Source organism: Hyperoodon ampullatus (genome assembly GCF_949752795.1).
Source record: "Hyperoodon ampullatus genome assembly, chromosome: 17".
NCBI classification, from domain to species: Eukaryota; Metazoa; Chordata; class Mammalia; order Artiodactyla; family Ziphiidae; genus Hyperoodon; species Hyperoodon ampullatus.
This window is the reverse complement of record NC_136930.1, coordinates 33,429,237-33,457,121: the sequence shown is the minus strand read 5'-3', so window position 1 is coordinate 33,457,121 and position 27,885 is coordinate 33,429,237. Positions and strand designations below refer to the sequence as shown.

General features: G+C 37.2%; 1 protein-coding gene across 2 annotated transcripts; it reads left to right on the top strand.

Moving 5' to 3' along the window:
* On the top strand, positions 1 to 27,865 carry TMEM64 (transmembrane protein 64; the record flags this gene model as incomplete). Of its 2 annotated transcripts, XM_079722190.1 has the most annotated exons (3): positions 1 to 801; positions 17,602 to 17,757; positions 27,674 to 27,865. In XM_079722190.1, the coding sequence occupies 3 exons, from the start codon at positions 1 to 3 to the stop codon at positions 27,863 to 27,865; spliced, it is 1,149 nt and encodes a 382-aa protein (XP_079578316.1). The 2 variants fall into 2 exon arrangements, with proteins under 2 accessions (XP_079578316.1, XP_079578317.1); XM_079722191.1 differs by lacking the exon at positions 17,602 to 17,757.
* Positions 27,866 to 27,885: the final 20 nt, after the last annotated feature.

The following is a 27,885-nucleotide window of genomic DNA, read 5'->3' as shown; positions in this document are numbered from 1 at the left end:
ATGTGGAGCCCCGGCGGGAGCTTGCTTCAGACTCTGCCCCGACTTCTGCAGCACGACACCCTTCCGGGCCACGCAGAACTGCCGCCCTGCTGGGCCCTGCCGCGGGCGGCGGGCGGGGACGACTCAGCGGACCGCCTTCCCCGCGGGGGCGGGGCGAGCGCGGCGGAGGCAGCGGCGGCAGCGGCCTCCAGAGCCTTGCTCGGAGCCTATCTGGGGCACCACGGTCAGCCTGCGGCCTCTGAGCTGCCGGCGCCGGGCGCGGCCTTGGCGGGCAGCCCCGGGAGCGGCAGCGGCGGCGGCGTGGTGGTCGGCGTGGCCGAGGTGAGAAACTGGCGCTGCTGCTGCCTCGGCAGCACCTGTTGGTGCCGGAGCCTGGTGCTGGTCTGCGTGCTGGCCGCGGTGTGCTTCGCTTCCCTGGCCCTGGTCCGCCGCTACCTGCAGCACCTCCTGCTCTGGGTGGAGAGCCTTGACTCCCTGCTGGGGGTCCTGCTCTTCGTGGTGGGCTTCATCGTGGTCTCGTTCCCCTGCGGCTGGGGGTACATCGTGCTCAACGTGGCTGCCGGCTACCTGTACGGCTTCGTGCTGGGCATGGGACTGATGGTGGTGGGCGTCCTCATCGGCACCTTTATCGCCCATGTGGTCTGCAAGCGGCTGCTCACCGCCTGGGTGACCGCCAGGATCCAAAGCAGCGAGAAGCTGAGCGCCGTTATTCGCGTCGTGGAGGGAGGAAGTGGCCTGAAAGTGGTAGCACTGGCCAGACTGACCCCCATACCTTTTGGGCTTCAGAATGCAGTGTTCTCGGTAAGTGGTGTCCCGCTGGTCCATCTCTCTCCAAGTCTGTTTTTGAGCGATCTTGTGACAGCCCTGGGAGGACGCTCCAACAGATAAATGCCAGCAGAGAAGTGACATTAACAACAGGAATTAAAATTACTTTCCGTCGTACCCTGAGAAATCTCAAACAAATAAAGCAAGTCTAAGTCCGGCCCTCAGTAGGAGATTTGGTAGAGAAAGAGCTACTCCTTTTTTGGCATATGAGTTTGATTAAAAATGAAGAGCCCTAGAGAGTGTGGGAGGGAGGCTCAAGAGGGAGGGAATATGGGGATATACGTATACATATAGCTGATTCACTTTGTTGTACAGCAGAAACTAACACAACATTGTAAAGCAATTATACTCCAATAAAGATATAAAAAGAAATGAAGAGCCCTTTTAACTATGAGGGGAGATGAGTGGAAATATCCATTTTAAACATTTGTCATCTGATTTCTGTAACAGCTTTGGCAACAGTCAGGGAGTAAAGGCTTCACATGCCTAGCTTTCTCTCTAACCTGCGTAAATGCATCCAGTGTTTTGACTCAAGTTTTTAACAACGTGGGGCTAAAGGAAGTGTTTGGGTGAACAGTGTAGAGGGTGGTTACAGACTCCATATTTTGGAGTTTCCTAAAATTTTTAATAGGCTTTTTTTTTTTTCATCAAGTAATTTGCTTTTACAGTGTAATGGGGGGAAGCCTCCTTTTTATCTTTTTTTGGAGGAACTTCATTTTGAAATCACTAGGTCGTAAGATAAAACAAAATAGGACAGATAACCTTTTTCCTAGTGAGAATATATTTGTCTTTTTACACACCTTCTATGCTCTTTTTGCCTTGTATTCATATGTTCTGCTTATTCAGTTTAGGTATTTCTAGTTAATGTACATCGCATTGTAACTGACTGAGGAATAGAAACACTGCGAAGTGAGGAAACCATCCCATTGGAAGAAAGGAATGCAGTATTTACAAACTTAGTGTCTTTGGAACAAATTATTAACACTATCTGCCCGTGCTTTCCACTTTTCTAAGGTGAAGGGGTTGAACTGGTTACTGAGTTCCTCAAATTCAATGATTCTAAAGTTCAAAGAGTTCATATAGAGATTCCCAGGAACTCAATCCTTCAGCTAGACCTAAAGAAAACTCTGTGTGAAGAAAGAGATTTAGCACTCAAATCCATAGGAATCAATGTATTTTATGTTATTCTGACACATTGTTTTGTCTCAAAAATAAATTGTTAGTCTCTAGAAACTTTCTCATTTTGTTTTATGTTAAGAATAATTCTAACCAACCTACCTCTCTGTGATGAAGTTAAGATTTTTCCTTTTTTCTTCTTTTCTTTTTAAATGCCTTTTGCAAATCTCATGTTGATTCTAACCAACAGCAGTAATGACTGTAGATTGAAGCTTGTGGAGGCATGGAAAGAGATAAGGAGTTTTCTGTACAGATAAAGTTTGGTGTTTACAGGCAGTTTGGTATGTTCTCTTCCTTAAATTTTTACCTTTTCACAACCTCCTATAAACATGAACTTTGACCCAACCTTGGATAATAATAGATCATGTATCCTAAGACTTTGAGAGTGGGAACTAAGGAACCTGAATAGTTTCATACCTTTAGTTTGCTTCCTCTCTAGTATAGTTTATTTCCATGTGCATTTTCTTGTCCACCTACCATGTGCCTACTATCCTAGGCTCTTTCCCACATATTATTTCTAATCTAAACTAACCCTGCAGAAGGTGATTATACATATTTTATAGACTATTGTCTAATAGTCTGAAACACAGGGCTGGTGCTCTGGAATTCTACTGTCCCCATAGAATCTGTTGACCTTGGTCAAGTTACTTATCCTCTCTGTGGTTCATTTTCTTATTTGCAAAATGGGGAAAGTAACGGTACCTACTTCATAGGATTATTGAGACAATTAGTAAAATAAATACATGCTACTGACCTTGGATTAACAAACATTCACATGTTGGCTTTTGTCATCATTACTGTTGTTATTACCCAGGGTCACCTAGGTAGAGTCAAACTTTGCACTATGGTTTGAAGATAGGGTCTCAACCCATGACTCTGTTTCTTCATTGTATATTTAATACCTAGTATAGTCCCAGGTATATAATGTGGACTCTATATATTTATTAATTAAAAATAAGTTAGGTTTTTTTAAAAGTAATCTCTTAAACATATTAAACACGTGATTAAGAAGTTATACTCCGTACTTGGAAATAATTTAAGGTAATTATGTAATTGAAACCAAACTTGACAAGGGGCAATTCTCAGTTGGCCTTGTGGGGTCAAGAGAAAAGAAGGAAAAAAAGAAAACTGGCCTCTTGAAATAGGTATTATTGGCACAGTTTTACTGAGGAAGAAATGGAGGCTCAAGCATCCAGGAACTTGTTCAGGATCACCCACCTACCAAGTGGTGGAGCTGAGTTATAAACCCCAGATCAGCTGAAAAAGTGCATGGTACTGTGTGAAATTCTCACTCTTGGCCATAAGCAGGGGGGTTGTGGAGCCATTGGATATAGTCTATTATATCTTGTTCATTTCTGTTATTAACTGTCTGCTTAGTAGCTCTTTCAACCAAAACTGTTTACTGAATTCACCCAGGGTATGTGAGTGAAAAGAAAACTTAGTTTAGGCTCATTTTTGTTTTAGCCTGACTTTCCCTTCTGCCTTCTAGAACTTCATTCTGCCTCTACCCTCTCTGCCTTCCTACCCCTCAGGCTACCCACAGCTGCCCCCTTTCCAGGCATATTTCTTTTGTTTTCTTCTTCCCTACCTATCTTTTAAATTATCCCTTTTCCCCGCTATTTCAGTTAAAACTCATCTTCAGTGTCCATGATTGATTGATCTTCAATCAATGCCCATGATTAAAGAAATTTATCTGGGCCTGCTTCAAAGAGGAAGTGAAGTATAGTGGTCATGAGGGGCACAGGCTTTGGAAATAAACAGTCCTTGATTAGTCTGTGCTGAGTTATGAGGCTTCAATAAGCTAATGCAGTGAAGGCATTGAGTATTTGCCTGGCACATACTCAATTCTCAAAAATTATTAACAATTATTATTCTTAGTGGTGGTGGTGTAGTGGTTTTTATATTTTAGAGCCAGGAGCTGATTGTAAAAGGTGAATGTATGGAAGAAGGAAAGGTGCTCTCTCTTGCTTCCTATCTATTCTTAACTTTATTTCTTTCCTTCTCCCACGTGTGCTAGAAAGGGATAAGCAAACTGACACTCCACTTTTGAAAAGCTTGAAATGGAAAATAAGTACATAACACTTCATTGTATCAATTCTTAGATTATAAGAAATATAATTTCCCAAGGACATATTTAAATTTTTTCCACTTTTAAAAATGCACTTATTGTTTCTGTTGGGAAATAGTTAACCCCTCCCCCCCGACCAGTGTTTTTTGATGTAATCTTGTATCTGTAGGTATTATTGTACATTAAGACAGATTTCTAGATGCGTAGTCTGTGTGTGTTTCTAGGTACTGTTCTTATCTGAGCACGTATCTAGGATGACTGTTTCTTACTGCTTCAGTCAGGATAGGCTAAATTATGCTACAGTAACAACCCCCAAACCTCAGTGGATTAAAAAGCAAAGGTTTATAAAAAATGCAACTTGAATTATTGTTTATGATGAAAGGGAGATAAATTTAATATATATTTTGAATTCATCTTTTATGATTTGGGCGACTATAATATATGCTTCCAGCATTTATAATACAATTAAGTTTTTTTATTAAATAGACTCTATATTGCATATGATGCCATATTTTTCTCATGACTTCTCATAAATATACGTTCTTTAAGTATAAAAAAAAAACAAAGGTTTGTTTACTTACTTGACACAGATCCAGGTTCAACTTGGTTTGGGGAAGGGGTGGGGAGTCTCTGCTTTATGTCGTTTTTACTTTGGGATCCAGGATGACAGAGCCACCATTTTTCACTTGGTTTATGTGACATGGTGAATTGCACACTGGTTTTTAAAGCTTTCACCTGGAAGTAATCTCACTTTTTACTGGCCTGAACAAGTTACATGGCTACAGCTAACTTCAAAGGGGCAGTGTGTGTGCCAGGAAGGAGAGAACTGGAGTGTTTGGTAGCAGTCTTCATGACTCTGGCACTTGACTTACAGATTCTGCCTCCCAGGCCCTTCAGTTCAGTCCACTGCCACTACCCTGGTTCAGGCATCTCAGCCTCCCATCTGGTCTCCTTGCTTCTTAAACAAAGATTTCTAATTTTTTCTCTCTCCAGAAAGATCTTTCTAGAATGCATATCCGATCTTGGTACTCCCTGCAGGGAAACTCTCAAGTGAGTTTTCTTCTCTCCTCAGGATAAACTCCCAACCCTCATCTTACTTCTATAGCCTCTCTCTTATCATTCCACAATTACTAAGTGCCCTTTGATGTGTTAACTTTTTTCATCCTCATTCTAAGAGATATACATGATCATTTCTGATTCAGACATAGCAAATCTTGTCTGTAGCCTCAGAATTTCAGGATTTCCTTTTTGTTGATAAAGTTGAAAACTGTAAACATTCATAAGAATAACATCCCATTCTGTATTGAGTAAGCATTAAAGCATTCTTGTAAAGTCTCCTATAAGATGCCCCCTTGGAGACATCTGAACTTCTACAGTTTAAAGTTACCACCAGTGAAATGTCAACTTTAATCCAAATATATTACACGATAATTGGTTGTTATGGGTAACACTATTCATATTGGTGCTTGCAACTTCCAAAGGGGTTTGATTTTGTTGTCGCTGTTGTTCCATAGGAGATCCTAAAAATAATTCTCTGTTTTCATTTCGGTCATAGAAAAACTTCTCAAACAGTTCCACATGGGAAATTTTCTTTCCATCATGGTTAAATCTTTGAAACCTCAAACAAAAACATAAAACATAGCATGGAAGATCCTCTTATTCATATGTTGTATACCACTTTACAGTATGCAGAGCAAATTTACATACATGATATTGCTTAATCATCACAACAGTCCTCTGAGGAGTTATTAGTGACTTATAGGCAGTTATATAGAGGACAAAATATCACACACTTGAAATTAGATTTAGTTCTAACATTTACTCTGACATCTTGAGCTACTCTTTTGAGCCATACTTTCTGTTGTAAAATGTGTTTACTAATACCTGCTACAAAGCTGCGGTAAAATATATAGCTTGCTCATTACTTACTATTTCCTTCTGTCTATCCTCTGCGTTCCAAAAAAAGGACATTGATACTCAAAGTTTTTTGTTTGTTTGTAATTTAACCGTTATTTATATTGTACTTAATAACTGCCAGGCACTGTTCTTCTAACATGTACACATTACTTATTTAAGACTCATATAAACCCTAATCCTCATCTTAAGCTAAGGTAGTTGAGGCAGAGTGATGAAATAACTATCCCAGGAACACACAGTTAGTAGTAGAGTCATGAACTTACCTAAGATTCTGTTGTTGATCTGAGAAGAGCTGGGTTGCTCAGAGATCTCCTTATTCCACTGATAGTTGCAGAGCACTTGCCCTAGGACCTCCCATGTGTCAGGCACTGGGCAAGGTTCTACACAGTTGAATTAGACATCATCCCATGAAAATGATTTGAAAAAATATCAGAAGAATAATGTTTTGTGCATGTGAGAATTACATGAAATTGGAATTTTAACATCCATAAATAGTGTTATTGGAATACAGCCATGCTCATTCATGTATGTTCAATTTGTGGCTCTTTTTAAGCTAAAACAGCAGGGTTAAGTAGTTGTGACAAAGACCCTATGGCCTGCAAAACCTAAGATATTTCCTACCTGGCACTTTGCAGAAAAAGTTTTCCTTAGAGCTACAGCAGTCACAGCCACCAGGCCTGAGCCCCTGCAACTGTAGGAAGAGGCCCTTAAGCGCTCATATATATCTTTTTACCTTTGTATTTAGCAAAACCCTTTTTTAAAAAAAAGACCATATGTGGATAAAAAGAAAAAAAAAAGAAAAAGAAAAGAAATGAGTAAATTTAAAAGTGCAAGGCCTGACCCATCATCCTGGCTCACTTCTCAGTGGAACCACTTTAGAGAATTTTATGTTACCTAACTGTTAGTTACTTTGGCTATTTTTATTAGCCCACAGTAGGTTAGAAGCAGCAACAGAAAGGTTCTTTATTTGTTTTGGGAGGGGCAGGGAGCTGTGAAACTGGTGTACTGACTAAAATAATGACAGCAAAATAAGATTAAAGACAAAGTTGAAGCAAATGTAACTAATGTATTTTCCTAGAGTTTGCCTTGAGTAATCAAGAAAAATATACATTACTTCTAGTAATTTAGTTCACAATCGAACTGAAATTTATTATAATTAAATAAAAGTATTTTATTGGCTAGTGACTGAAAGACCAGAAAAATGGTAAAATCTTAGCCTCATGGATTCTTTGGGGACCTTAGGTTCTGTCTCAGCTCCTGTGTGACTTTGTGAAGTCATTTAATGATCTGGCCTCCAGGTTTTGTTATTTGTAAAATGAGATAGGTTAGACAGGGTCTCAGAGTTTGCTCTTAAAAAGACAAATGTTCTGAGTAACTAGCATTACTTTTTATTTAACAGTTTTGTGATAGTATGTTTTATTAAAATGTTTTCTCATCTTCTTACATTCTTATTCTGTGTTATTATAGATATAATCATTCATTCATACACAGATGATGGGTCATGATACTTGTCACTGTACCAGTATATCTAATGATTATTTCTTCTTACTATTAAAGTATACTGATTCATTGCCAGTGGTACAGTTCAGATGGAATAGAAAGACAGAGGCACAGTCTGTGTTTTGAAGGAGCTTGGAGTCGTCAAGTCTTGAAGGTTGAGACATGATGACCAAGTTGAAAAATGTCATGCCACCTTAGCCCACATCCTTAGACCTCATAGTACCACTGAGTATAGCTGGCTATTACTTCCTCAAAACTGTGTTCTCCTGTTTGTGCCTCTTCAGTTATCTCACCAGCTTCTGTGATTTTCATGTGTCATATATGGGGTTAGAATTCACAAATCTGTATCTCTAGCCTGTTGTATCATAGTAACGAATACAGTATGTCTTATTACCCCTTCCTAGATAAAAAATTTTCTTTAGAGGCAGAGAGTCTTATTAAAACTTATTTTAACAGTATTTGCTTTTTCTGTCTATGAAATAAGTATTCATTGTAAAAACTTTGAAAAGTATAGTAAGTACAAAGAAGAAAAATCAGTGACATTTCAGTGTTTATTTTTCTAGTCTTTGCATTTGTTAATGCATGTGTTTTCATTATATAACATTGTGAGTGAATGTTATAAATGATTTTTGTGACTTTTTACTGAATGTAATGAACATTTTGGTCATTAAGTATACTACAAAATGACTTAAAATGACCACACAGTCAGCTGTGGTTTTCAATCTTTGTATCTTTATCCCTGCTTAGACCTGGGCCTTATGTGTAGAAGGCATTTGATAAATTTTTGTTGAATGAGTAGAAGTAATAAACCAATAGTTTGTCATAACTCTATATAAAGAAGATCTTTTTAACTTATGTTCCAGAAATTATATGCAGTAAGATATATATATATATTTCACCCCCCCGCCCCTGGGGAGGAGGTTCAATGTGTGTATTAATCAGATTCTCAAATGGATCAGTGACCCCTAAAATATTTAGGAACCGTTAAAAGCAGTTCCTAATTTAGGGATAGTGAACTAATGAAAAAATCTGTATATATGAAGATGGTTTCTGCATTGTAGACAGATTTATTGTCCTATCTCTGTCAGTAGAAGCCTCTACACTGATGCTCTCTCCACCTGTTAGAGTGGGGTTTCTCAGAGCCCTTGCCTTGGGTTTTTTTTTTTTTCCGGTAGCAAGACTTTTCTCAGTACATTCAGGGTTGCTGCCTGAACAGAGGGTCTTAACCTTGATATCACATTGACCTCAGAGGTTACTGGAAATGCTTTTAGTGTTCATTCAGTATTCACTCAACAAGTAACTGATAGGTACTACTCTGTGCCCACTGCTGTTCTAGATGCTAGAGATACAATAGCAATGAATAAAGCCATCCCAGATCCTTCAAGGTGCTTGCAGTCTAGTGGAGAAAACATTCTGGATATATCAAGGCTAATATTTTGCTGATAATGAATTAATTTCCATTTAATACATTATTTCTCTGAGGGGAAGGGGGAAAGCATGTTTAGTTTCTGAACAGCCAATTACAAGTGGATTTTGCATCCTGGCCTGTTTATAAACTGGTAACTATTATAAGTCTCCACATTTATAAACAAAATAATTTTAATGTTGATACAGTCTACATCCAATCAACATATATTTAGTATCTGATATATAGTAGGCATCATACTAAAGACTAGAGACACAATGAGGAACAAGACAGATGGGTCCCTTCCTTTACAAACTCATAGTCTGAGGAAGGGGTAAAGGGCAAACAGATGGTGAAACCTTCCGTTACTCTCTAGTGTGAAGGGACTTGGTGAGTAATAGTGTTCTGTCAGAGAACTTGAGAGCAGTTCTTAATGCAGACTTGGGAGCTTGGGATAGGTGTCCTAGAGAAATTGATGACTGAGTAGTGAAAGACAGTTTGGGACTTTGCCCAAGTAAAAGGAGTGGGAGGAAGGATATAAGTGTTCTTGCCAGAAGGAGCAATGTACAAAGGCCCAAAAAGAAAAGAGCAAGGAATGTTCCAAGAACAAGAGAATTTTAATGTGTCTGGAACATAGTGTGATGTGAAGCATGAGACATTCAGAGCCCAGGTCATGAAGCAGTTTGCATGTTGAAGAACCTGACCTTCATTCTGATGGCAGTAGGAAGGAGTTTAAGCAGGACTGGATTTGCCTTTTTAAAAGATTTCTGCAAAAGTTAGCATAGGTTGTGAGTGGAGGGTAGGTCTAGAGTATCAAGACTAGAGAGGGGGAGACTGAATAGGAATAGGGACGGACAATGGGTAGATTTCTAACATATGTAAAAGGTAGAATCCATAAGAGAGGGTAGATGATTGGATGTGAGAATGAGGGACGAATGAGTGTGTGACTGACTTCTGAAGTGTCTAGCTAGGGCAACTGAGATTGGGAACACTGAAAGAGGTATTTTGGGGAGGGAAGGGAATGGGCAGTTAATGTTTTTCCTTTAACCAGTTTTTAAAATTTCATGTTTCTGGAAGTGAAAACTAGTTGCCATTTGTTGACTATTTCTCCCTCTCTGTTTCTGAAATATTGATAGTAAGTATCAATATTTAGGATATATATTATAAAATATATAATTTATCAATAATATTTAGATGAAAAGAGCAAGTGTAGTCATTTTAACTTCTTTTGACCATTCCTTAAAAATTATTATAGGGATTCATGATTTTTTTCTGTATAATATTACTAAATATATATTTTAATTGGAATTTACTTTAATAGTAACTTTGTCAATAAGCAGCATTGCTTTTATATAAACTAAGAAACACACCTATACAGGAAGGTGTAATTTGCCAAAACTAATAGAGATTCACAAAGCTTTGGATAAAACTTGAGTTCTTCCATACACAGATCACCTTTATATTCTTCACTCGATCTGTGTCAAGATATTCTTTGTAAAAATGATAAACTTTCTTAGTGTGTTAAATTAAAGCCCGTAAAGCCGTTGTGTAAACAGCCGTAAATAGAGAAAGCAGAGGAGCTGGAGGCAGGGTTGCCAGGGGAGCTGTGCTTTGTGCCGTGCCTGAGAGGACAGCAGGCCTCAGGTTCAGTGAGCATCTGAGTGATCCATCTAAAGACAGAGGTTCTCTTATTGTCAGCTTCAAAAATATGTGTTCAGAGAAGAATCAGCTCTTGCTCTTCAGAATTAAGGGTTTCTTTCTCTTTTTTTTCCTTCAGATGGGCACGTCTTTGTTTTCAGGATCTATCTGGTATATGGTAAAGTAATATTCTACAGTAACCCCTACTGACCCAGACAAGTGAGTTACATCTCTAAGTAAATCACAGTACCTCTGAGAATAAGAATATGTATACTTTCATGGTGCTTCTAGAGGTTTAAAAGCATGGGAAGATGGCAATCAGGTAGCATTCACCATCCCTGGAACTCTCACTGGAGTATTTCAGATCACAGAATCTAACCAACAGGATAACACTGACATCCTAGGCTGAGATTTCTAGGAGTCTTTGAAGTAGGAAAACAGTCCTGAGCCAAGATCCCAGGGTATTGTAGTCAGGAATTCCAGTGGGAATATTCTAGGCTCACATTTAATGTCTTTTTGGAAAGTAGGACAAGGAGACATTTCTTTTTTTTTAAACAACTTTATTGGAGTATAATTGCTTTACAATGGTGTGTTAGTTTCTACTTTACAACAAAGTGAATCAGTTATACATATACATATGTTCCCATATCTCTTCCCTCTTCCATCTCCCTCCCTCCCACCCTCCCTAACCCACCCCTCTATGTGGTCACAAAGCACCGAGGTGATCTCCCTGTGCTATGCGGCTGCTTCCCACTAGCTATCCACCCTACGTTTAGTAGTGTATATATGTCCATACCTCTCTCTCGCTTTGTCACAGCTTACCCTTCCCCCTCCCCATATCCTCAAGTCCATGCTCTAGTAGGTCTCTGTCTTTATTCCCATCCTACCCCGAGGCTCTTCATGACTTTTTTTTTTTCCTTAGATTCCATATATATGTGTTAGCATACGGTATTTGTTTTTCTCCTGATTTACTTCACTCTGTATGACAGGCTCCATGTCCATCCACCTCACTACAAATAACTCAATTTCATTTCTTTTTATGGCTGAGTAATATTCCATTGTATATATGTGCCACATTTTCTTTATCCATTCATCCAATGATGGACACTTAGGTTGCTTCCATGTCCTGGCTATTGTAAATAGAGCTGCAATTAACATTTTGGTACATGTATCTTTTTGAATTGTGGTTTTCTCAGGGTATATGCCCAGTAGTGGGATTGCTGGGTCGTATGGTAGTTCTATTTGTAGTTTTTTAAGGAACCTCCATACTGTTCTCCATAGTGGCTGTATCAACTTACATTCCCACCAACAGTGCAAGAGTGTTCCCTTTTCTCCACACTCTCTCCAGCATTTATTGTTTCTAGATTTTTTGATGATGGCCATTCTGACCAGTGTGAGATGATATCTCATTGTAGTTTTGCTTGTTTGTTTGTTTGTTTTTTGCGGCACACAGGCCTCTCACTGTTGCGGCCTCTCCCGCTGTGGAGCACAGGCTCCGGACGCGCAGGCTTAGCGGCCATGGCTCACGGGCCCAGCCACTCCTCGGCATGTGGGATCTTCCCGGACCGGGGCACGAACCCATGTCCCCTGCATCGGCAGGCGGACTCTCAACCACTGCACCACCAGGGAAGCCCTGATTTGCATTTCTCTAATGATTAATGATGTTGAACATTCTTTCATGTGTTTGTTGGCAATCTGTATATCTTCTTTGGAGAAATGCCTGTTTAGGTCTTCTGCCCATTTTTGGATTGGGAGACATGTTTTTTAAAAAGTCGGTGGGTAAAGGCTTACCGGGGAAAGAAGGTTGGATGGGTCTCTTTGTGGGAAGAGGTATTCTAAATTAGTGTTGTTTGTCAAAGACTGGAACTAGATGCAGATTCTGAATAGGATCATGGCTCATAGGAAATGCCAGATTAGAATAATTTAGAACCTGTTTATCTTTAATACACTTAGTAATAGTTGAAAAACTGTATGTGTGTGTATTATTGTTTTGTTCTATTGGTTAAATTATTTGACACACCAGCAATACAGTTTACAATGATTACCTGAAATTAGTTTCTTTGCTTTATTTAGCTATGCAGCTTTTCAGAAAAGAACTGTATGTAAATAATAACACTTGATTTTTCTGTAGAATGAGGTTCGGTCATGAAATGTTTGATAAACTTTGATTTATGCTTTGGACAAGGGTCTTGTTAAAGAGTTAAGTGGCAGGGTTGTTTCAGATTTATGATATCTGTTCTTAAAGTAGCCGCTTGGATATTATTGATGTCATCCATAAATGTCAATTATGTGTTCTCTTTGGAGAAACTTCATTACATTTAAAGATTATGAACTGAAGCTTTGCATTCTGATATTTTGGAACTTAAATATTTATTTTAAAAATAACTTCCATAACATATAATGTCATTATTAACTGCAGTGTAATAATTTTTATGATTCATTTTTGTCATATTTATTTATTTTATACATTTGACATGTTTAGTTCTAAAGAAAGTTTTCCATTCCTGTAAGTGCTCCAGACTGATAGAGGAACCTTCCTAATACTTAGCCCCATTTATGTCATTCTTTGATTAGACTCCCCAGAGCTTTTCTACTGAATACAAACTCATTCTCCTTTAACCCAAGGCCTGTAACAAGTATCACCCTGAATACTTGCCCTGTCTTTATTTGACAGGATTCCCTTGCCCTATAAATAATCCAAACTGTACTGCTAACTTTACTAATACATCCTATATGTTACCTACCACATTGTCCTTATTCATTCTCTTCTTGGAACACCTTAACTTCCTCATCCCACCTATCTTTGCCTGCCAAACCCATATTAGCTTGTGGAGTTCATTTCAAATTCCTCTTATTCTACAATATTGACCTTTGGTCCCCCACTCCTACAGAGATTTTAATCCCTGTTTATTCTTTAATACTTTCTGTGTAGTTCTTCTCAAGGCTCCCTTTCTGCCTGTTTCTGAAGTAGTGTGTGTACTTGTCAGTGTGTAAATTCTTCAAGGTAAAAATTGTGTCGTACTGCCTCTTGCAGGCACCTACCAGAGCATCTTGCATAGAGCAGTCTTTGAGCCAGTAATTCTTTAGGTGAATCTTGAACAACCAGTCACTGCAGTATTCTTTCTAAACCAGCAGTGGTATATCTCCAATTAATCATCTATGAGTAGAGATAAATGTATCTTTATTGAAAACATGATTTACATAATTATTAGGTTAGATTGTAGTTATAGAGTAACCTGTAGCTGATTAAAATACCAGATCTTAAAATTAATAAAAATGAAATTTAATAAAATAGCCACTAGCTTTCTTATATAACAGTAATACCCAGATAAGGATGTGGAAAAGTTATTCTCAAAATTAATGGCAGTAGCAGCAACAACTATAACACAAAATGCTTAGAAATAAACTAATAAGAAATAACTGATACATGTGAATAAACCCACCAAACTTTAGTAAGAAATATGGAGGATTTTTAAGTAATTATAAAAACATTTCTTGATAAGAGGACTGAATATTCTGGAGATTGCATCTCTGTCCAGATTAACTTATAAATTTACCTTAATCCTAGTATAATATTTACTAAGTTTTTTGAGTGACAGAGTGATCCTAAAATGTATCTGTAAAAATGAATAGGTAAGAAGGTTATGCAAATTTTAAAAGAAGAGTAATAATAGGGGTTTGAAGGATGGGAAATTCCTCATATTAAACTGATAGGCTTTACAATAATTTGGTTTCAACACAAGGTTTAAGATATCAGTGGACAGTATTAGAGCCCCAAATAGACCCCTTTATATATAGTAACTTCATTTATAATAAAGTAAACATCATAAGTTGCTGGAGAAGTTATTGATTATTCAATAAATAATGCTAGGAAAATTGGCTACTGGGGAAAGGGAGGAATAAGGAATCCTCACCTTTAATTCAAATAAATTACAGAAGGAATAAGTGGTAAATATTAAAAAGGAAAATATAATAAGAAAAGAAAGATAGGCAGAAATTAACAATGGGCTCTGAAAAGATGTTCTAAAGCTAAAAGCAATGGGAAATCAGAGGAAACAATTAATAATATATATAAATAACATATGTATAAATTTAGAAACATTTGAATGTCAAAACATAAAATTAAAGAGACACTTTAAAGGAAAATATTTACCACATATAATGGACAAAAAGTTGCCCTTGCTATAAAAAGAATAAATCTCATGAATAAATAAGAAAACACTTAACATTTCAATGAACATTAGCAAATGTGAACAAATAAAGCCCTAAAGAAGTGCAAATAGAAAAATGTATATTTAAAACTAATGTAAATATAAATTAAAATAGTACAGATTAAACAATGATCAAACATTATTTTTACCCCTATCAAACTAAGAAAGATTGAAATTTAAAACTTAAATTTGGTAAGAGTATGATGAAATGGACACACATATACATTACTTACTGATAGGTATGTAAAACTGTGAACCTTTTGGGAAAACAGTTTTTACTGTTTGATCCAGTAATTCCATTCCGAATGATCTTTCCTAAAATAATGGAGTTGCATATTAGTCATTTCTTGCTGTGCAACAATCACTCCAAAACTGAATGGCTTAATAAACATTTATTATCTCACAGTTTCTGTGGGTTGGGAATTCCTGTACAGCATAGCTAGGTGCCTCTAATTCAGGTTCTCTCTCAGTACTACAATCAAGATGCCGACCAGAGGTGCAGCCATCTTACGGCTCCACTGGGGGAGAATCTGCTTCCAGGCTTACTCTGGTGGCTGTTGGCAGGTCTCAGGTATTTGCTAGCTGTTGGCTGAAGACATCAATTCCTTGGTACAGCAAGGACCTCTCCATAGAGCTGCTTACAACATGGTAACTTAACTTCTTGAGGGAGAGATGGAAATCCTGTTTTTTTTGTAACCTAATCTTGGAACTAATATCTCATCGCTTATGCTGTGCAGTCTGTTTGCTAGAAGAAAGCACTAGGTCCAGCCCACACTCCAGGGGAGAGGATCACACAAGGGCATGAATACTACGAGATGGATTTATTGGGAATATTTTAGACACTGTTCTACCACAGAGGTTAATATACAAAGGTTTTCACATAGGTTTAAAAAATTTATAATAGCAAAAAAAATACATAATCACATATACACAAAGAAAGAAAGAAACAATTTTAGATGTTCTGCAGCAAAAGAATGGTTAAATTGTGCTACATCCACACAGTGTTATTGGGTTGGCCAAAAAGTTCCTTTGGTTTTTAAGTAACAATAAAATATACATTTTTAATTTTCACTGAGAACTTTATTGAACAGCGTATTCACTGTTTTGTTCCACTACCTTCTGCCATTTTCAGGCAACTTCATAATTCCATCTTTCCAAAACTTTTTCTGAGCAAAGAACTGTTCCAGGTGCCTTTTACATTCTTCCAGGAAATTGAACTTTTTTCCATTAAGAGAATTTTTTAAAGACCTAAATAAATGGAAATCCGAAGGTACAGTGTCTGGTGAATATGGTGGGTGAATCAGAACTTCCCAGCCAAGCTGTAACAGTTTTTGCCTGGTCATCAAAGAAACATGCAGTCTTGTGTTATCCTGATGGAAGATTATGCGTTTTTTTGTTGACCAATTCTGGACGCTTTTCATCGAGTGCTGCTTTCAGTTGGTCTACTTGGGAGCAGTACTCGTTGGAATTAATCGTTTGGTTTTCCAGGAGCTTATAATAGAGGACTCCCTTCCAATCCCAACATATGCACAGCATGACCTTCTTTGGATGAAGACCAGCTTTTGGTGTGGTTGGTGTGGTTTTGCTTGCCTCACGATCGCTTCCATTCCATATTATTGTACAGTACCCACTTTTCATTGCCCATCACAATTTGTTTTAAAAGCAGAATGTTTTTGTTACGTTTAAGTAGAGAATCGCATGTGAAAATACCATCAAGAAGGGTTTTTTTTTCTGCTTAACTTACAAGGAACCCAAACATCAATGCGATTAACATAACCAAACTGGTGCAAATGATTTTCAACGCTTGATTTGTATATTTTGAGTATGCTGGCTATCTCCCTTGTGGTTTAACGTTGCTTGTTCTTAATTAATGTCTCGATTTGATCGCTATCAACTTACCTGGTCTACCTGACCGTGGAGCATCGTTCAGCAAGAAATCTCCAGCACGAAACTTTACAAACCACTGTTCAGTCACAGCACCTTCTCCATACACTGCATAAATTTTTTTTGCGTTTCAGTTGCGTTTTTACCTTTCCTGAAATAATAAAGCATAATATGCCGAAAGTGTTGCTTTTTTTCCTTCCATCTTTAATAATAAAATGGCTACACAAAAATTCAATTTTGATAAGTTATTTTTTAAATGCACACCGATATGACAGCTGTCACAATACAATCTAACAAAATTGTTTCGAATGAAGTTAAAGACACCTAAGTGCTACTAGAGCCATCTTATGGGAAAAAAAACGAATGAACCTTTTCGCCAACCCAATAGTGTAATTGTATAATAATAATAATTTCTACCTTTTTGAGTGTCAGTCATGTGCTAGGCATTTGTTAAGATATTTACAAATATTTCTGATCCTAACAACAACCATGTAAGGTAGTGGTTATTATCCTCATTTTACAAATGAAAAAAAAACTGATATTCAAAGACTCAGCCTTTAAGTGTCATTCTAGCGTTACCTGGCTTCAAAGCCCAGTGACCACATTGCCATTTAAGTATGCTTATGAAGAATATTTAAATGACATGAGGAAGACTTAAAACACTGTTTTGACAGAGTGATCTGTGTGTGCGCACATTTTATTTACGTGTAAGGCAAAAACAATAGTCACAAATGTTAGCTTTCAATGGCAGAATAATAGAATATTAAAATTTTTCTTTAAACTTTTATTTCATTATAACTCTTTTACATTCTGTATGTATTCCCTTTATAATCATTTTTAAAAACCAGAATGCTTTGAAAAGTAGTTCAGCTTCCTCTACTCCAAGGGAAAACTGCTAGCAAGACTTGTACCACAGTTTTATGTGAAGTTGAAATTTTATGTTGTAATGAATCATTCCATTTAATCTGCTCTTCTAGATTACCGATCTCTCCTTACCCAACTATCTGATGGCATCTTCGGTTGGACTGCTTCCTACCCAGCTCCTGAATTCTTATTTGGGTACCACCCTGAGGACCATGGAAGATGTCATTGCAGAACAAAGTGTTAGTGGATATTTTGTTTTTTGTTTACAGGTGAGTTTAAGGCCAAGGCTTGTCTTTTTTTGTTTGTTTCCTTTTTGTATGACATTACTGATTTAAATCTAAGAAATTTCACTGAAAATAATTTAAGAAGATTTTTTTTCCTTTTTACACCTTTTCTTGTTCTTTCAATACTACTTCATATTTTGACAACATTTACATTTTTAATTGTGTGGATATATGGAAATATATAGAACTGAATTGACACTTATTGAAAATTCTCTTAAACACAAAAAAAGGAATGACAAAAATAAGGTTCTTTTTGCAGTGATTATTTTCAAAGTCATGACTAAATCAAATATTCTATTTTGAGTTTGTATGAAGTGTTAATACTACATTTCTAAAGATAGTGAGATTTGGTGGGGTTGGGTTTTTATCTTAGTTACTTTACCTTCAAATTTTGAAGGTATTGAACTCTTCTACTGGTATTTTTTAGATTATTATACTGGCAATGTAAATTTCTTTCTAGTACAATTTGATGTGAACAAAAATTTTTTTAGAAAGTATTGCTTTATAAAAGGTATAGAAGTATTCCATTACAAGTTCAAATAATATTTGTATAATAGATTATTACTACCATGCAGATTATAGCATAGTTTGGGGTACATACAATTCAATATAAGAGGTTAATAAAACAGGAAAATCCTGCTATGTAGGCAGACTTATTCAGTGCCTTAAATTACATGCAGGAAGAGTTAAAAATTCATTTGCTTGTGATACATTTCATTCCTGAGATTTACCAAAATATAAAATCACCATAATTTTTGATGATTTAGTAAGATGGTGCTGATGATGGTCACTAACATTTATTGAATGCTTTATATGCCATATATTTAAGCTCATTTAATGCCTACCAAAACCTTAGTAGGCATATAATTTTATTATCTATTATCTCGAGCCAATTGTACATTCAGTGATGTCACACTGGTAGCTTGAAATTGGTCATGACGGAGGTATCTACAGTTATGGAAAATGGCAAGTGCTCTAAGTCAAGCTTCCCACCTCTGATCCCTAAGAGCTAGTTTACTAGCACACCACTGAATAATAATTTGTCTAATGTCAGAGCTGCAAGGGGTAGAATCAGAATTTGAACAAAGGCAGTTGGTTCTAGAGACCATGCTCATAACCAGCGGTCTACTGAGCAGATAATACTAGTGAGATAGCTGACTTAACTTACTGGTCCCTTGACTTGTAAGTTTTAATTTATACTGTTATTGAATATATGGTGTCACATTGCAAATTTACTGTTAGTGGTATTCTCAATTTATTGAGGTACTATATTGTATTAAAAATACTACGATAAATAAAGCCAGAGTTAATTTTCTTTGTGCTTATGCAGTACAAGTTTAGTAAACAAAGTAAGCCCAGGAATATTTACATTAAACTATAAATAAAGCTTGTCAGTGAAAGGGCTTGCTTTAACAAAAATTTTGTAATATTTTTGATACTCAGGAAGTCAGTTTTTATTTTTCTTTACTATTTTTTCTTCAGAGCTACATTTTTTTAAGATAACCTGCTATAGGTTTAGAGTTTTCATTACAGTTGGTTTATTTTTATTAATGTAGCCTGCCAATCACATACTAACTTTCTATGTGTTACGTAGTATCTATGTTAATAATTTATGTTTATAATCATCCCAAGGTACTCTAAGATTCTGATGTACACTACATTCTCAGATTGATTTTTTTAGTATATTTAAGCATATTTTATGTTTTTCAAGTTTCCTGAAAACAATTTGAAACATCTTTTTTTCTTGACATTGTAATTAGAATTCCTCATTATTAGTAGTTTTCAGAAGATATTCACTATTTGATACTTTATATTTCTATGCATCTTAGTAAATTACTCAACTATAATCAATGGAATGTAATAGAGCAAACTAGTTCATGCATTTGTCAGTGGTGTTTCTTAAAATATAGGATGTTCTTTTTTTCTAAGAGATTTCTTACCCCTTTGCTTGAATTGGCAAATTATTAAAGCTTAGGATACAAAACGGGGAAAAAGGTAAATGTTTCTTAGCCCAGACATTTACAAAAAACAACAACAAAAAAGTGAAGGCATGTTTATGCCTTGATTGGATATATTGATGATGTTACTTGTAATTTGTTTCAGGGAGGATTTAATGTAGCTTACAAAAGATATACAGGAGAATAAATAGAGAGGAGAAAGAAGTCATCTTGAAGGAGAAGATTAGCATAGGAAAAAAGGATGAAGCTTAGGTTAAAGTTAGCAGAGTAAATAACATGAGGTTCCTCATATTCACTAGAAATGAGCCACAAATTTGCCTCCCACTGTAGCCACCTAAATAGAGTCCTCAGTGTCTGTAAAATCAAAGAAATACCAAACAGATGTTCAGAGGAAGACACAACTATTTACTGTACTGAAATCCAACTTAGATTCCATGGTTTGTCAGTTCAGTTAATCTTTCCCATATATTTTTGTGTGTACTCATCAGCCAAAACCCCAATCCTAGATAAATGCAGGTTTTGATCTGCTTTGCACTTGCTCTTTTGGGGAGGTCATACAACCAAGCAAATTGGTGATATTTAATTCATGGTTGCAAATCTTCAGCTAGTTTCTCAACACTGCCCTATATTCTGTTTCCTTTGTCTTCCCGTTCCCCCATTTTCCTCAATGACTATTTCAGTCTTACCCTCACCCTCCTCACAGTTTTTTCCTCCTCTCCTGGCTTCCTTCTTCATTCTCAACAGATTACCTCTCTTGCTTAACAGAAAAATCAAAAGCCTTTAAATAGGAAACCCCTCAATTTCCAACTAAAAAACGTACTAACCATCTTATGTTCTGCTCATACCCTTGGCCTGCTTTTCAGTTGACAGTGGAAGAAATCACTTTCTGTATGCTTTCCTCTTTAAAGCTTGTCTTTCTACTTGTGTTTGATTCCTTTGTTTTTATTTTTGTTTTTTTTTTTATTCTTTTGTTTTAATAGGGAAACTTTTAAAAAAGTTTTTTGTTTTTTTGTTTTGTTTACTTCACTGGGCTGTTGGGAAGAGTCAGTACACATTGCCAGGCCCTGGGCTGCAGAATGCCATCTGGGGGAAAATCCCATGTAAAGATGTAGCCCATTCACCCTTTTTGGGATTAGAAAGACTTTTTCAGTGGTTCTAAACTTATTTTCTGTGGGCTCACCAAATTCTTCCCTCAAGCTGTCATCACTAACCTTCTCTAAATCAGATACACTTTCCAGTTCTCATCTTAGCAACCGAAGATTCTGTTGACTATGCCTTTTATTTATTTTTTTTTTACTTTTGTTTTTGAGTTTCTTTTTTTTTTTTTTACAACTTTATTGGAGTATAATTGCTTCACAATGGTGTGTTAGTTTCTGCTTTATAACAAACTGAATCAGTTATACATATACATCTGTTCCCATTTCCCTTCCCTCTTGCATCTCCCTCCCTCCCACCATCCCCATCCCACCCCTCCAGGCCGTCACAAAGCGCCAAGCTGATCTCCCTGTGCTCTGCGGCTGCTTCCCACTAGCTATCTACCTTACGTTTGGTACTGTATATATGTCCATGCCTCTCTCTCGCTTTGTCACAGCTTACTCTTCCCCCTCCCCGTATCCTCAAGTCCATTCTCAAGTAGGTCTGTGTCTTTATTCCTGTTTTACCCCTAGGTTCTTCATGACATTTTTTTTCTTAAATTCCATATATATGTGTTAGCATATGGTATTTGTCTTTCTCTTTCTGACTTACTTCACTCTGTATGACAGACTCTAGGTCTATCCACCTCATTACAAATAGCTCAGTTTCGTTTCTTTTTATGGCTGAGTAATATTCCATTCTATATATGTGCCACATCTTCTTTATCCATTCATCCGATGATGGACACTTAGGTTGTTTTCATCTCTGGGCTATTGCAAATAGAGCTGCAATGAACATTTTGGTACATGACTCTTTTTGAATTATAGTTTTCTCAGGGTATATGCCCAGTAGTGTGATTGCTGGGTCATATGGTAGTTCTATTTGTAGTTTTTTAAGGAACCTCCATACTGTTCTCCATAGTGGCTGTACCAAATCACATTCCCACCAGAAGTGCAAGAGTGTTACCTTTTCTCCACACCCTCTCCAGCATTTATTGTTTCTAGATTTTTTGATGATGGCCATTCTGACTGGTGTGAGATGATATCTCATTGTAGTTTTGATTTGCATTTCTCTAATGATTAATGATGTTGAGCATTATTTCATGTGTTTGTTGACAGTCTGTATATCTTCTTTGGAGAAATGCCTATTTAAGTCTTCTGCCCATTTTTGGATTGGGTTGTTTGTTTTTTTCATTATTGAGCTGCATGTGCTGCTTATAAATTTTGGAGATTAATCCTTTGTCAGTTGCTTCATTTGCAAATATTTTCTCCCATTCTGAGGGTTGTCTTTTGGTCTTGTTTATGGTTTCCTTTGCTGTGCAAAAGCTTTGAAGTTTCATTAGGTCCCATTTGTTTATCTTTGTTTTTATTTCCATTTCTCTAGGAGGCGGGTCCAAAAGGCTCTTGCTGTGACTTATGTCATAGAGTGTTCTACCTATGTTTTCCTCTAAGAGTTTGATAGTTTCTGGCCTTACATTTAGGTCTTTAATCCACTTTGAGCTTATGTTTGTGTATGGTGTTAGGGAATGATCTAATCTCATACTTTTACATGTCCCTGTCCAGTTTTCCCAGCACCACTTATTGAAGAGGCTGTCCTTTCTCCACTGTACATTCCTGCCTCCTTTATCAAAGATAAGTTGACCATATGTGCGTGGGTTTATCTCTGGGCTTTCTATCCTGTTCCATTGATCTATCTTTCTGTTTTTGTGCCAGTACCATACTGTCTTGATTACTGTAGCTTTGTAGTATAGTCTGAAGTCAGGGAGCCTGATTCCTCCAGCTCCATTTTTCGTTCTCAAGATTGCTTTGGCTATTCGGGGTCTTTTGTTTTTCTAAACAAATTTTGAAATTTTTTGTTCTAGTTCTGTGAAAACTGCCAGTGGTAGTTTGATAGGGATTGCATTGAATCTGTAGATTGCTTTGGGTAGTAGAGTCATTTTCACAATTTTGATTCTTCCAATCCAGGAGCATGGTATATCTCTCCATCTATTTGTATCATCTTTAATTTCTTTCATCAGTGTCTTATAATTTTCTGCATACAGGTCTTTTGTCTCCTTAGGTAGGTTTATTCCTAGATATTTTATTCTTTTTGTTGCAATGGTAAATGGGAGTGTTTTCTTGATTTCATTTTCAGATTTTTCATCATTAGTGTACAGGAATGCCAGAGATTTCTGTGCATTAATTTTGTATCCTGCTACTTTACCAAATTCATTGATTAGCTCTAGTAGTTTTCTGGTAGCATCTTTAGGATTCTCTATGTATAGTATCATGTCATCTGCAAACAGTGACAGCTTTACTTCTTCTTTTCCCATTTGGATTCCTTTTATTTCCTTTTCTTCTCTGATTGCTGTGGCTAAAACTTCCAAAACTAAGTTGAATAAGAGTGGTGAGCGTGGGCAGCCTTGTCTTGTTCCTGATCTTAGTGGAAATGGTTTCAGTTTTTCACCATTGAGGACGATGTTGGCTGTGGGTTTGTCATATATGGCCTTTATTATGTTGAGGAAAGTTCCCTCTATGCCTACTTTCTGCAGGGTTTTTATCATAAATGGATGTTGAATTTTTTCGAAAGCTTTCTCTGCATCTATTGAGATGATCATATGGTTTTTCTTCTTCAATTTGTTAATATGGTGTATCACATTGATTGATTTGTGTATATTGAAGAATCCTTGCATTCCTGGAATAAACCCCACTTGATCATGGTGTATGATCCTTTTAATGTGCTGTTGGATTCTGTTTGCTAGTATTTTGTTGAGGATTTTTGCATCTATGTTCATCAGTGATATTGGCCTGTAGTTTTCTTTCTTTGTGACATCCTTGCCTGGTTTTGGTATCAAGGTGATGGTGGCCTAGTAGAATGAGTTTGGGAGTGCTCCTCCCTCTGCTATATTTTGGAAGAGTTTGAGAAGGATAGGTGTTAGCTCTTCTCTAAATGTTTGATAGAATTCGCCTGTGAAGCCATCTGGTCCTGGGCTTTTGTTTGTTGGAAGATTTTTAATCACAGTTTCAATTTCAGTGCTTGTGATTGATCTCTTCATATTTTCTATTTCTTCCTGATTCAGTCTTGGCAGGTTGTGTATTTGTAAGAATTTGTCCATTTCTTCCAGGTTGTCCATTTTATTGGCATAGAGTTGCTTGTAGTAATCTCTCATGATCTTTTGTATTTCTGCAGTGTCAGTTGTTACTTCTCCTTTTTCATTTCTAATTCTATTGATTTGAGTCTTCTCCCTTTTTTTCTTGATGAGTCTGGCTAAGGGTTTATCAATTTTGTTTATCTTCTCAAAGAACCAGCTTTTAGTTTTATTGATCTTTGCTATCGTTTCCTTCATTTCTTTTTCATTTATTTCTGATCTGATCTTTATGGTTTCTTTCCTTCTGCTAACTTTGGGGATTTTTTGTTCTTCTTTCTCTAATTGCTTTAGGTGCCGGGTCAGATTGTTTACTCGAGATGTTTCCTGTTTCTTAAGGTGGGATTGTATTGCTGTAAACTTCCCCCTTAGAACTGCTTTTGCTGCGTCCCATAGGTTTTGGGTCGTCATGTCTCCATTGTCATTTGTTTCTAGATATTTTTTTATTTCCTCTTTGATTTCTTCAGTGATCACTTCGTTATCACAGGCCTCTTGGCATCGGCAGCAGCAGCCCCAGTGCCCCACGCCCGTCTCTGGGGTCTGCCCTTTTAGCCGCGACTCGCGGCCGTCTCTGGAGCTCTTTTAAGTAGCGCTCTTAATCCCCTCTCCTCGCGCACCAGGAAACAAAGCGACTATGCCTGTTAAAAACACCTTCTTCTCTTAGCTTCTTTGATACCACTCTCCTGATCTTTTTCGCTGTTTGCCTGGCTCATTTATCAGCACCTCCTTCTCTTTTCACCCCTAATTTGGTCTTCCTCAAGATTCTAGCCAGAGCTTTTTAGTCTCACTCTGAAAACTTCTTCTTGGTAAATCCAGTTACTGTGGTTGCTGCTGTTATGTTTATTGCAAGGACTCCCTAATACACATCTTCAGTTTAGCCTTCTTTCCATACCTTTAGACCCATTCACTCAATTGCTTTGGATATCTAATAGGCACCTCAAATTCAGCATGTCCTAAGCAGAACTTAGCATCTCATCCACACCCTCCCCCAATCAGTTAACATTTTTTTCATCTCTTTACGTTGTATCGCCATCCACATAGTATCAAACTTAGGGTGTTCAATAAGTATATCTTGTGTTTTTAAGAGAGCTCACATGTTAGAGAACAAAGACAAGATTGAAAGGCCTACGTTTAAAATAACTAATTTGGGGCTTCCCTGGTGGTGCAGTGGTTGGGAGTCCGCCTGCCGATGTGGGGGGCACTGGTTTGTGCCCCTGTCTGGGCGGATCCCGCGTGCTGCGGGGCAGCTGGGCCCGTGAGCTGTGGCCGCTGGGGCTCCGTGTCCAGAGCCTGTGCTCCACAGTGGGAGGGGCCACAGCAGTGAGAGGCCCGCGTACCACAAAAAAAATAATAACTAATTTGAAGGGAACCCTTTTACAGTGTTGGTGGGAATGTAAATTGGTAGAACCACTATGAAGAACAGTATGGAGTTTTCTTAAAAAACTTAAAATAGAACTACCATATTCTCTAGCAATCCCACTCCTGGGCATATATCCAGAGAAAACTGTAATCCAAAATGATACATGCACCCCAATGTTCATTGCAGTACTATTTACAATAGCCAAGACATCGAAGCAACCCAAATGTCCATCAACAGAGGGATGGATAAAAAAGATGTGGTACATATATACAATGAAATAACTACTCAGCCATAAAAAAGAATGAAATAATGCCATTTGCAGCAACATGGATGGACCTAGAGATTATCATACTAAGTGAGGTAAGTCAGACAGAGAAAGACAAATATCATATGATATCACTCATACGTGGAATCTGATTTTTAAAAAAGATACAAATGAACTTATTTACAAAACAGAAACAGACTTACAGACATCAAAAACAAATTTATGGTTACAAAAGGGAAAATGGCAAGGGAGGGATAAATCAGGAGCTTGGGGTGAACATACGTGCACTACTATATATAAGATAGATAACCAACAAGGACCTACTGTATAGCACAGGAAACTCTACTCAATATTCTGTGGTAGCCTATATCACCTATATGTGGTAGCCTATATGTGGTAGCCTGAATCACTTTGGTATACATCTAAAACTAACACAACATTGTAAATCAACTATATTCCAATAAAATTAAAATATTAAAAAAAGAAAATGTTTTAAATAAGGATGAATAAAATGAATATCTTTGTTTCCTATAACATAAAAAATAAAATAAAATAACTAATTTGCTTAGAATTGTATTAAGTAATGGGTATTCACTTAATGTACAGATTCCCTTGTGCAAGTTCCATATTCCCCCATCTACTCAACCTACCTTACTCCCAGTATCCTGCCCTTCCCCCTACCTCCCTCAACACTTGTATCTAGAATATTTCTCCCATAAAATTATAGGTAGGCTTAATTGAAACAGTGTTATATTTAAGGATCACTATCCTTAGAGCAGCCTTTGAAAGCTTGCTGGGACATTAAACAATATCTACTGAGAGTATTTGCTATGAACTCTAAAGAACCACTTTAAAATGAACTTTGGAATAAATACCATTTAAAAGATGTAGACTGCTTAGACATTCATTGTGCTGAATTGTATGTAGAATGTTTAAGCACAGAGGGACCACAACTTTTGGACAGTGGGAGAAGCCCATCTGGCTTAAAGGGACTTACCTGAAATCACAGCACTAGTGAGTGGCTAAAAGAAGACTAGAACCTGATTTTCAGTTTAATGCTTTTTCTAGTTATCCCTTTGACTGGTATTTTCCCCTCACCATGTTTCTTTGTTTTTGTTTTGAAAAGTATAGACAGTTTCATGTTCACAATCTCTAGTTAATTTCTTTTGAAGCTTCTTGGCATTTCAATTTTTTTAATTGTTTAAATTAATTAATTTATTTTTGGCTGCGTTGGGTCTTCATTGCTGTGCGCGGGCTTTCTCTAGTTGTGGCAAGCAGGGGCTACTCTTTGTTGCAGTGTGTGGGCTTCTCATATGGTGGCTTTTCTTGTTGTGGAGCATGCGCTCTAGGCACACAGGCTTCAGTAGTTGTGGCACGCGGACTCAGTAGCTGTGGCTCACAGGCTCTAGAGCACAGGCTCAGTAGTTGTGGCACACAGGCTTAGTTGCGCCATGGCAAGTAGGATCTTCCCAGACCAGGGCTTGAACCTGTGTCCCCTGCATTGGCAGGTGGATTCTTAACCACTGCGCCACCAGGGAAGTCCGGCATTTCATTTTTTAAAGTGTTTCTTAATATTTTTAATTTTGGCTGCACCAGGTAGGTCATTTGCAAATGGTAGTGCTTCTCTCTAAGTGGGCTTAAAAATACCTACGGACATTTATAATTCTGCACAGAAATAATACTACATTAATAAAGTTTAGCCAGCTTTACCTCTATTGTAGAAATTTTTTTTATTCCTTGAAGGAAGCTTTTTGGTACAAAGAGAGAAGCTTGACTTGTATCAAACAAACATCATTTAATATGGACTAAAAGGGATGTATAGTTGCCTTGTGTTAACTGGAAACCATATAATTGTTACCCTGTAGATTTTGGCCCTCCACACCCAGCAGCCAAAGGAAGAATAAATGACAACTGTGTGTAAACTATTTAAAACTTTTACCTAACGGTATTTGACAAGCATCCTGTTTGTAACATTTCTAAGACAAATATTTATTGGATATATTTCTCCCCTTTTTCCATGTAAAATATTGTTAACTGTAATATTTTATTTTTATTCACAGATTATTATAAGTATAGGCCTCATGTTTTATGTAGTTCATCGAGCTCAAGTGGAATTGAATGCAGCTATTGTAGCTTGCGAAATGGAACTGAAAACCTCTCTGGTTAAAGGCAATCAACCAAATATCAGTGGCTCTTCATTCTACAACAAGAGGACCCTAACATTTTCTGGAGGTGGAATCAATATTGTATGATTCTAATGAAATGTATGATT